The following is an 11,928-nucleotide window of genomic DNA, read 5'->3' on the forward strand; positions in this document are numbered from 1 at the left end:
TCCCATCCCACATCGGTGGTAATAAGAAATCAAAAAGCATAATCTCCACTATATAAAGAGAAGGCGCATTTGGTATAAAATCACACCGGAGCCTTTGATAGGTTTTTTGTGAAATAAGAAGAGGTTTATTGCTTAAATAAGATACCCGCTTTTATTAAATTATATTTTGAAGAGTAAAAATAAATTATCTTTTCAAAAACTGGTTATAGTGTTTTTTCAGAACTGATTTCGACAAAATCAACTAGTTTTGATATGGTCTAAGTTGGGTTGAGTACGTCCTAGTTGGTATGAGTGTTTTGATTGATTTTGAGTTTCTCCAACTCGTTTTGTCTAACAGTCGAGTCCGAGTAACTTATTGAGTAAGTCATTGAGTTATTGATGCATATTCATGTTTCCAAACCGTGAAACCAAACCGGAATCAAACTGTTAGTAAAACTGTGTTTGGTTCGGGTTTTATTTTTCAGTGGTTCGGTTTTGGTTTCGATTGATAAAAACCGTTACTAACGGTTTGACTACAGTTTGACGTGAAATAACTGAAAAAAACCAAATCGTAAACATTCCTACTAGGATCAAAAGACGAGATGTATGGATCAAAAAAATCCCCATACCTGAAAGGAAATCCAAAACGCACCCAGTTTGACCGGAAAATCCCTAAGTTGACCGGAGATGGGATATCCCTAATCCAGACCTTGACCTGTGTTATCAAGGGGCCCAAAGTTTTAACCCTTCGTGGTTCCGTACTTAATTTGTCATTATTCTGTCACTTATTCGTCGTTACTCCGTCAATAATCTGTGACTTAGTTTTCTCTATCAAATTCTAATCCGGATTTTTAGGGGTTCATTTTTTATTTTTTGCACAAAGTTTTTTAAAATCAATGAACGTGGTGCCTGATAAACTTTATGTTTTTTTTTTTTTTTTTTTTATTTATTTATTTTTATTTTTATTTTTATTTTTTATTTTTTGTTTTCGTGTGTGTGTGAAAATCCATGGAATCCACTTCTAAAATCACACAAATGTAAGTAGTCTAAAGACTAAAATTTTAGTTAATTAGAAAAAACTTACAAGGGGAGGGGTCATGAACAAAGGACCATCATAGTCAGCAGGCCAGTGACCATCTTTAGCTTGGATGGCACGATGAAGTCGGAGTGCTTTCTTTACTGTCGTTGTCACCGCTTCGTAGTGAATTTCTTCTGTCTCTTCCAACCTTGTTGCTCGTAGACTCAGTAAATCAATTCCACTTTCCTTGATCAACTATGTAATATTATCCATATTATAAATCCATATTCCAAAAGAGTATCCATATTATAAATCCATATTCCAAAAGAGTATAAATGATTATATTTCACCTAAAGTTAAGTGACGTGAGTTTTAATAATACGAGCCTCATTAAAAAACATAATCAAGTATATTGAAGTTGAAAAAAATATTTATCGTATTTGTATTTTATTATATGGCCTATTGTATTTAGCCTTCATATGTGTTATGTGTAGCCCATTTTGGTATACGTATTGTATTTATACTCTTGAGGTAATTAAAGTTTGACATGGGAAAAATATTATTCAACTATTTCTTCATAAAATCGTCTAAAACTTATTGTAGTATATATATTTTCTATATGTATTTCGTACTTTTAAGTTCTTCGTATATTTTAATATTGCTATGTATAGAAAACTATACCCGAACAATAACGACTTACTAAATAGTTATATATTCCATATCAAACAATTTTATCAGTAAATAATTTGTTTTTATTTTAGTCCTACGTGATTCCTCAATCAGATTTTCCTTTAATTTCGTGGATCTAAAATTCTACCAACATTTTATAATAACTTACTCAAGTAATATGCAAATGTAACCGTCTATGATTTTATACACAAATTAAATTTTCCTTTTTGTCTAACTTTAGCATTTTATTCCGTCACATCTTAAAAATTTCTATATATAGTTTTGTTCGTAAACCACCAACATCCATATTTAGATTATTATTATTATTTCTAGAAGGTGACCATATGTACCTGTTTCCGCATGAGCAAATCACTGGACGCTTGAAAACCATCCTTTTGTCGGTTTAGAAAATATTGACGAGCATTTTCGACTTCCTGTTGATCTTCCGGTGTTCCTGCATCTGGGTTGAACTCCCAAGTTTGGCGTCCAACAAAGTTGTTGGTGCTAAACAAGTAGGGATCGTTACCTTCTGCAGTCTTCAACTTCCACATCTTTTTTTGTTAAACGGATAACTCGCGTCCCTAGCTTGTATGGTACTTTATAGTGTAGAACAACTTTCTGATTTTATATTTGTTTACCTACATAGTTAGTTATGATATTCAATACTAATTAAGGGCAACCCCACACTCATAGGAAGTTAAAGGCAAGGGTCATCCCACCGTCAATTAAGAAAACGACGTTTCAACAAGGGTGTTTAATGTGGTTGGGTATATTTTGAAACCGCTCATACAATAAAAAGGGCCCAAGCTTAATTAATAATTAGGACAAGGTTGTGGTCACTTTTTACCATTTTGAGAAAATTACAAAAAAAAAAAAAAAAAAAAAAAAAAAAAAAAAAAACTAATTTTCTTAATTATTTTGTAGAAAATAGCTAAAAAAAATTCAAAATTATAAAAATAACTATCAAAATCGCAGATAGATTAAACTTATCTATGATTACGCCCATTCATCTGCAAACGTACAAGTTGGTTAAGCACGGACACACATTCGGAGTTGTAAGTTCGCAGATTTATTTAAGTTTTTTAATTTTTTCCAGTGTTTTGGTCAACAATTACACAAGCACTAATCAACCGAATTGAATGAGAGGCTGTGATGTTCGAATTGTACAATAGGAAATGATAAAAGAGAGTGATACAATGGTTTACAATGAAAGCCTTTGATCCTTATCCTTGCTAGGATCTCTGACATAAAACCTTGGGATGTGATAATGATCACTTGCCTTGATGATTTTATTAATGTAAAAGGGTGATTACGGAGAATATTTTAGTAAGAACAAATGAATAATTTCGTAGAGTAAGCTTAGAGTAAAAAAACAGTGAGTTGTGTGCGAAGTACAAGTGTTAATTTATAGTCTAAACTAGCTAACAAGATGTCCGATATTTCTAGGATCCTTCATGACCAGCTTCATTAACGTTATTTGACTTGGTATTCCGAGTCTTTGGCATAGTTCAGACGAAACTCTATTGAGAATATGTCTTCTTTTGACTACTTTTGCACACGTGTTAGTTATGAACAAAATATAACCGTTATAAATATTAGTAAATAATGATAACGGTAATAGTAGGGATTCTTAGATAGTTGAAGATCCTGAATATTTGATGAGGGTTGAGGATCCTGACCCTAACAGTAAGTATTTATAAATTTATGCTTATAAGTGATTTTTTATTTATTAATTTATAACAAAAGTACCAAAACCTTCGCAACATATCACGATTTGGATTAGACTTTTGATGGAGAGACGGTTTGAAGTTGACCGGTATACCATAATGCCTCAAAACTTTTTTCTTTGCCATCTTTTGGAAGATGGTTCTGATTGGAGGGTATTTATTTTTGGGATAGGTATCCCGACATTATGGTTGCTTGGTCGGATGTGGATAAAGAATATTTTTAGTTTTATTGAAATTACATTCATCAGTATCATTTTTTTGTATCGAAACATTAATAAGTAATTATTTTTTAAACTTTGTGTAGGTTTATATGCCTATTCATTCCTATCCAAATTATTGGTTGTTTGGGGAACTACGACTGGAGTCAATGGAGGTCCATTTATATGATAGTCTCGGTAGGATTACTTTTGAAGAATTTGAGTCAAACGAAACTTGTAGCAAGTTTAAGGCACGGGTGGCAAAATTTTTAGACAAAATTAATTACTCGTAGAGGAGGAACATCCCAAATAGACCATTGAACATGACATTTAATCTCAAAGATAATGTTCCCCAACAAAGCATCGAGTTGGGGGATTCTGATGTATTTGTTTGTATGTTTATGGAAAAACTAGTATCAAAACAATCAATACATGAACTTGTAGAACCAAAAATTGCAGCTTTAGAGTTTCATCAAAGGATGACCAAAATTTATTGGGGATCATGTGTTGATTCTATGTAGTTGGATGTGATATGTATGTAAGTGAATGTTTGATTTATAATTCAACCATTTGATTAGGAAAACTAATTTTATATATAACACGATACACATTATCTTCATACATAATATAATTATAACTTCAAAAGTTAAAACATAACAACGATTACACCCACTTTATTGATGTTAGAACTTCAAACTTAAAAAAAAGACCTAAAACTTACAAATTGTAAACAATATTTGCCAAGAACAACACCCAACTAAAAAGCAAGGTTATCTTCAACTTCTTATTTTCAGATTAAAAATGTTTATTCAACTTAGCTACCTTAGCTATTATCATAGAAGATTGGTCACTCTCTTGGTCAACCCAATGGATAAACCCACATTTTGGTCTCTGTGAATTTAAAAATAGATAAGAAGATAATTTTAGGTTCAAATATAATAGCGCAAATATTAAGGAACCAAAAATCACGATACCATTTTTTGGCAAGCGTAAATAATATTCCTGGGTTTTTGAGGGTCCTTGATATCGTAATTATACGTTCACCTACACAATTGCAGTATGACATTTGATCAAATATGAATAAATTCACAAATAAATGTCATGGAGTGAGCATTACACATTTATATGAAATTTAAATGCATACAAATACAATGCATTATCTTGTCAATCTGTAAATTTTGCTTATGGTTTGACTACGAAATCATTTGGTTTGACTATGAATCGTTCAAGTTAAACTATGAAGTGCAAATAAGTATAATGCCTTGTCTTGTTAATCAGTAAAGCTTACTTAAGGACTGACTATGAAATCATCTGGTTTGACTATGAATCCTTTTAAACTATGAAGTGCAGACAAGTACAATGCCTTGTCTTGTCTTGTCAATCGGTAAACTTTGCTTACGGTTTGACTATGAAATTATCTTGTTTGACTACGAAGTAATCCAATTTCAATACCAACTTTTGTATATTTATAATTAGATTCGTTTGATTTTCCTAATACACTTTCATAGCATGTGAAAATGACTTCTTACAACCAAAAAAGCTTTTGTGACCTACCAATATTCTTTCATAATATTGAAAGAACAAATCCTAATACCTTCACAATATATACCAATATTCTAGTTTATGGGAGAAGGTCCCGATATAATTCCAATTTCAGAGTTAAGGATGGATGAAAATATGAGACTAATTAAAGACCCTGAGGCAATTTTTAACCGTAAGACTAAGAAGTTGCAACGCAAGATGGTCGACTTAGTGCTTGTGCGATGGAAACATACGAATGGGTCGGACCTCACCTAGGAAACAGAGAATGACATGCTGAGTTGCTATCCACATCTGTCTGATGCATGATTCCGGGACATAATCATCCTAAAGAGGAGAGAATTGTAACGCCCGTGTTTCTAGGCTAAGCATTAGTATAACAGTGTAATAGTTAGGATCAACAATTGTAACCTACTTTGAAGTCATAAAGAGAAATTATTTAAATATTATGTGAATTATGTGCATTATACTTATTCATAAGATATAATAAGTTATGAATAAAAATTAGCATCAAAATAAAAATAATAGATAGACCCAATATCTATGAAGAAAGTTGTAGTGGTCGGGACAAGGATTCCGAAGATATAAAGAACACTAAAATCTGAGTTATAATGAAGACGTTATGACATGTCGAAGTTTCGCGACAAAACCGGTACGACACCGAGAATCGTAAAAAGCGAGTTTACAATAAAATACTTTTTAGCGTTAATGATCTATGTCACACCCCCAAACCAAGGATGGCGGAAACGTACGGGGGTGGCGGACTTCATGTATAGTATCACAACAACGAGTATAATAGTGCTCAAAGTAAATACAACCAATCATAAATATAATCAGAAAAGAATTACATGGTTTCAAGTGTTACATATTTCAATGGTTGATTACAGCATGATATGAAAATAGTTGTTCAACGCCATAGCGTACCATCCTCAAAAGCTTGTGATTTCCTAGTTTCGTTAATTCCCTGAGAATACAAGTATTTTTGAAAAAGCGTCAACAATTATGTTGGTGAGTTCATAAGCTTTTTGAATGAACAGTTTGGAAACCGATCTTTATAATGAGTTGTGTGTTACCAAGAAAAATCCCATATTTTCCTTACAAGAGTGATGTGTAGTCTTAAATACCAAGACCGACATGTACAAGTAATATCCATACTTATTGATGTAAAAAGTGACTTTAAATCGACATAAAACCCTTTTTGATTTGAGAAAATCCCCGTAAACGTTATGTGTTGTTAACTCCCTATGTGAGTCACTATAACTAATGAACCTGCCACGACGTTTTCTCAGGTGTCGAAAAAGATAATGACCCTTGTCACCCCAGACTTGCCAGTCTAGCTGTTGCATGCAACTCAGGTGTGGATTTGTCAGACCCAATATAGATCTATACACAACTATCACGTTCTCCCTACAAGAGACTCTGGTTATAACTACCAGAAATTTTAACCCGTACTCTAGGAGTATTGAGAAGAATGTCTCACAATTTAAGTTAACAAGTTTACGTGTAGTGTGCGTGAGTGTAAAGCCTTTTTATGTGGGAATAAAACCTTCTGAAATGTGTTTTTTGTGTTAATGGAAACATAAACTATACCTATTATAGTTTATCAAATAGTGGCAGTGGTAGTCGAACATAAACTTTACTTATTATAGTTTATCAAAACTTTTAAAATGTAATTGTTATAACTTTGTTTGTTATAGTTAACTACTATATTTGTAAAGGTAAAAAACCTTTTGTTGACTGATATATGCCTTTTACTAAGGTGAAATAACATGTAATATAACAACATGTATTTACATAAAAGTACACACCTTGCTCAACAAGTTACAAGGAGTAAATGAATTTGTTAATTATTTTTCTAGTTTTACCTTTCCTGTTACTGTTCTTAGGAAAATTATAGAAAAATAATGAAAAGTCAAAATCAGAATCTATAAACTCTGAGAGTTTAGAAAATGTGTCTAGTTTGTTCATAAATTTTATTGTGATTTTTAGATGTCTCTAACTTGTGTGAAAAAAGTCCATATTCACAGGCTGGTCCGAATTTGTTCTTAAAATGATAGGCAGTTTTGTAAAAATCACCATAAATTCTAGAAAAATCGTATTGAGATGTGCAAGTAGTCATTTTAAAGGTATAAACCTGAAGTATTTGCACCCAATACAGTTTTGAAAACTAAAATGTTTAAGTTGACCAAAACAGTCTGTGAATGGAGTTAAACGTTTCTAATGAAAGCTGTTGGATGAGTTTAGTTGTGTTCTTGGTGTTTTAACTTGTATCCCCACCCCCCCCCCCCCCAAAAAAAAAAAAAAAAAAAACTTAAGAAAAACATGAAAAGATAGGGGTATGAACTCACCTTGTGTGATTTCAGTAGATGGATGATGAAGTAAAGAAGCATTCAACTCAAGAACACTTGGGAGATGCTTGAAGATTCAAAGATCTAACAATAATTATGGTGATATTTGTGTAAGGAACTCATGATTTAAGTGAAGAAGTGTAAGTAAATCAATCGTGGGAAGAGATTTGCTTACCAAGGGGTGTGAAAAGCTCAAGATCAGCCTTGAATCTCAAATTCTTGGTGAGAGGGAGTGAGAGAGAATGTGTTTGTTCTCCTTGAGAAAGAGTGAACAAAGTGGGTGGAGAGATAAGGATTTATCCAGCTTTTGTTCAAGATTATCGTTGAAAAAGTGTATAAAAAGGACAATGATTGACTAGGTATGGGTGAATAGTGACTGGGGGTTGTACTATGAAGGTATGGGGAGGTTGTTTATGTCCCTGTCCAAAGGATAAGTCAACACTCCACCTAAATATCTCACCAAGTAGATTTTATTCTTAGGCAATGATTTCCTCAAAATGTGATTAAAATATGAATATTTAGGGTCTCATATACTAAAATACGAGTTTGGGTGAAAATCCTGTGTTAAAATCACGAAAAACGGGCTTAAAACCCTAAAAGTATTGAAAATCGGGTAAAAGTTGCGAAAATCCGAAGTCTGGGCCGAAGGTTCGGTCCTTGATGCTTAGAACCGAAAGTAGATGGGAACCGAGAGGAGGGTTCGGTCTTGAGCAGCTTCACATGCGAGCCTAGGGAGGGAAGCGAGATGGAGCGAAGGTAGTCACCCGAAGGTAACATCTCGTACCGAAGGGTGAGTTCGGGTTCGGTCCTATGCGAGGTTCGGTCCTCCTAGTCATCGGCTTCGGTCCTTCAGCAGTTCGGTCCAGGAGGCTTCTTGGGGTTTCGCTTCTTAGGGTTTCGCCTCTAACAGGGTTCGGCTCCTTAAGAGGGTTTCAGCTCCTTAAGGCTGTTTTTCGCGTAGACTTCCGTTTTCGAGCTGTGTTCGTCTAATTCGAGGGTCGGGATGCCCCAAGTGATTATAAAAAGTTGAGAGAGATTTCTAATACTTAGAGATATTTGGAAGAGATTTCACATACTTGGAGAGATTTGGGAGAGATTTCACATACATAGAGAGATTTGGGAGAGATTTTACATACTTAGAGAGATTTGGGAGAGATTTCACATACTTAGAGAGATTTGGGAGAGTTTTCACATACTTGGAGAGATTTAGGAGAGATTTCACATACTTGGAGAGATTTCTCATACAGAGAGAGATTTGGGAGAGATTTGTGTTAGCGAAAGATAGAGCGAGAGATATTTGAGAGAGACTTCGTTTGAGACCTTTTTGGATGTTTAGCTTCGCTATGCAAGGTGTGTAAACCCCATTTTGCCTTGTTATGAGCTTTATATGCCCTCGAAGGGTATGTATTAATGTTTTAATCGAGTAGTTCCATCTCTTACCCAAATTTAGGTGTGGATTTTCTGAACACATGAAACTTCTAAGCGATGCTTTGTATTCAGATGGTGTGTTGTACAATAGTAAACATAAGGTAAACCCTAATATACAAGGGTTGATTGAGTTGACCGATTTGACTTGTTGACTTTTTTAGACTTTGACTTGACCAGAAATTGACCGTTGTCACAATCTAAAATAAAGTTATAGAGTACGTCTCGACCTACATGTGGATATAAAGAACGTCAAAAATGGAGCTCGTATTCAAAAGTTATGACCTTTCGAAGATGTAGCTATTTGATAGCATGACATGTGGCAGAAACCCTTATCTGCCAGGGCTCACGACGTGAGCATGTTTTATCACAATGTGAGGATTCAAACGGACATGTTCCAAAGCTAGAAGCGCAAATGGAAAGTGTACGAGGTGATCAACCATAGCTCACGACGTGAGCATGTGTGGCTCACGACGTGAGAGAGCCAAAATCAGCCTATAAATAGCAATCAAGGCGCCAAAACTTCTTTGCCTCTCTCATTAATCGAAGGCCTTTTCCCTTCTCGAGCACGATGATCACGAACCGCTGAGCGTTTCTAGTTACATTCTGTGACATCCCCAATTTCACGGCTAGAAAACACCGATTTCGTTTATGCTTTTTTTTTTTTAAAATAATTTCAGAGTAATCATTTGATGAAAAGCGTTGCGGAATTTATTCCCAGAAAAACATAATAAATATGTTATCAAATCATTTTCGAAGAAATGTATTTTATTCACTTAAACCATTGGGATGTCATTGTCAATAAAAAAACATAAGCATAAACAAAACTTACATTCATTTACACTACTGATCTACTTCTCTTTTAATCTCTCAGTGTAAAGCAACTTCGTATCGATACCTATGATAAAAATAAAATGAGTGGGTCAGGCTTGGGAGCCTGGTGAGCATATAGGGTTTTCAACCCACAATAAATAATAAAGTTATTAAGTTCTAAGTCAATAATAAATTTATTAATTTCATCAACCAAAATAACCCAAATTACCCATTCCTATTATCCTCACTTTACGTCCCTAAAACAACTATCACAAGGGACCTAGCCTAAGGATTTTTCACAAGGGATGACACCATTGCTTTGGGGGTTCCTCAGCAAGTTATGTCAAATAAAACAAACACCAGGGTGACAACATTGCTTTCCCTCAGCAAGTTATGTCAAACAATACATCCTAACATAAAACAACCAACAAGGTAACAACATTGCTTTCCTTCAGCAATTTATGTCAAATAGGCACGAAGTCACATCGTCACCATGTACTAGTCCATAGATCTTATTCATCGACGGTATTTCCCACGGGAGTTTTCCCCCGCAATACATGTCAATGGGTTTTTTTTTTCATATACTAAGTCCATAGCTCTTATTCATCGACGGTATTTTCCACGAGAGTTTTCCCCCGCAATACATGTCAATGGTTTTTCCATACAGCTGATGAACATAATTAAGGGGTTTTCCCTAGCCTTACTTGCCCTAAAGGCACTCATGATGGGAATAGAGTACAACGAATGAACATTTAAGTCCATTAACACCTACAGGTTACGAGCCTGCTAGTGTTCCACAGACCGTCAAAACAGTCCATGGTTGTCATCCATACTCTGCTGAATTATGGGGGTTTTAGAGTACATCGAATGAACACTCAAGTCCATTAACACCTACAGGTTGCGAACTTGCTAGTGTTCCGCAGACCGTCTAGAACAGTCCATGGTTGTCATCCCTACTCTGCTGAATGAGGAGGGTCAATGTTGGGTAAGGGCTTTTCTCATATTGCACCACTCACGCCAACATTTAGGTAAAAGCATTTCCCATATTTCACCACTCACTCTCAACTCATGATCTATATCACTAACTCATGAAGCTTGTCCAATCACTTCATAAAAGAACAAAGACTCCAAAGTTCTTCCAAATAAAAGTAAAGGGAAAATACTGATAAAGTACTCCCGTACTCTCCCGTACCCTGACACGTAATAGTGTCAAAAGGAAGAACTAATGGATCGACACATAGTTCAAAAATACCTAATGAACATATAGTTCAAACATACGTACCGATTACAAGTCTACTAACGTTCCACTGGGCTATCTAAAATAGTCTGTGGCCGTTGTCAATACTTTGCTAGATGACTAGATCATGTTAAACATCGATATCTCTCATCACTTTTATTTCATCACAGATCATCTAATTCATCTACCCATGTTTTACCCAACATATTTGTAGATAATATATATATATATATATATATAGTTTAAAACTTCTATAAAACATCAATTCAACCGTCACCTCAAATAAACAATTAATATATTTACACATAACACGTATTTTAAGGTAAATACTTCATATCTATGTGTAAGGTGAAAGTGACTATACACTCACCTGATTTAATGAAAATCGGGCAGTCGTTTCCTAAAACGATCGTTTATAATAAAATCGGGAGTTTTATTGAGAAACCGGGCTCTGCGAAAGGTCAGGCTTCAAAACCAAAAAGATAAATTTTCCGGGCCTTCGGGCACTCCGGGACGTGTTCCGGGCGTTGGAAATGATCTCGGGGCATCGGGGGAGGTCAAAATAACCAAAATATTGAAAAAGGGGTAAAAATGGGCAATTTCCCAAAATTACCCGGGAAGTCTCGCTAGGCCACTATTTATAGGGGAGAGCTGCGAGGGCTCGGCCGAGAAGGAAGATTCAGCGAAGGCAGGTGGCATCCGCGGAGCGAGGACAGGTGGCGGGTGCGAGCTTCAGAAACGCGAAGGGCACGTAGCGCCTTCGGATTGGGCCAACGAGGCTCGAATGATGAGTCAGAAGCGAGGCGTCAGAAGATCATTGGACCGCACCCTCGGTCAAATCAGCAAGCGACACGCGTGTTGTGCATGGGCTATGCATGTGAGGATCACGTGGCCAGCACCATTCCTTGCGATTTTTCTTGAAAATTGTGCCCATTCTTGTAAAATCCATAACTTTCTCATACGGGCTCCGTTTTTT

The 11,928-nt window shown here is 35.3% G+C and overlaps 1 protein-coding gene across 3 annotated transcripts in view; it reads right to left on the minus strand.

Annotated features, from left to right (window-relative positions):
- LOC111882311 (dammarenediol II synthase) overlaps positions 1 to 2,302 on the minus strand; it is an 83,023-nt gene extending 80,721 nt beyond the window's left edge. The window contains exons 1-2 of one of the 3 annotated variants that reach the window (XM_023878669.3): positions 2,017 to 2,302; positions 1,064 to 1,252 (exon numbers count right to left, since the gene is read on the minus strand). In XM_023878669.3, coding sequence (XP_023734437.1) covers positions 1,064 to 1,252; positions 2,017 to 2,217 — 390 coding nt within the window. In that variant the 5' untranslated portion in view covers positions 2,218 to 2,302. Of the gene's footprint in view, positions 1 to 608; positions 695 to 1,063; positions 1,253 to 2,016 lie in introns of those variants that run through there. The other 2 variants (XM_023878670.3, XM_042898850.2) reach the window with 2 other exon arrangements.
- Positions 2,303 to 11,928: the final 9,626 nt, after the last annotated feature.

Source organism: Lactuca sativa, chromosome 3 (assembly GCF_002870075.4).
Source record: "Lactuca sativa cultivar Salinas chromosome 3, Lsat_Salinas_v11, whole genome shotgun sequence".
NCBI classification, from domain to species: domain Eukaryota; kingdom Viridiplantae; phylum Streptophyta; class Magnoliopsida; order Asterales; family Asteraceae; genus Lactuca; species Lactuca sativa.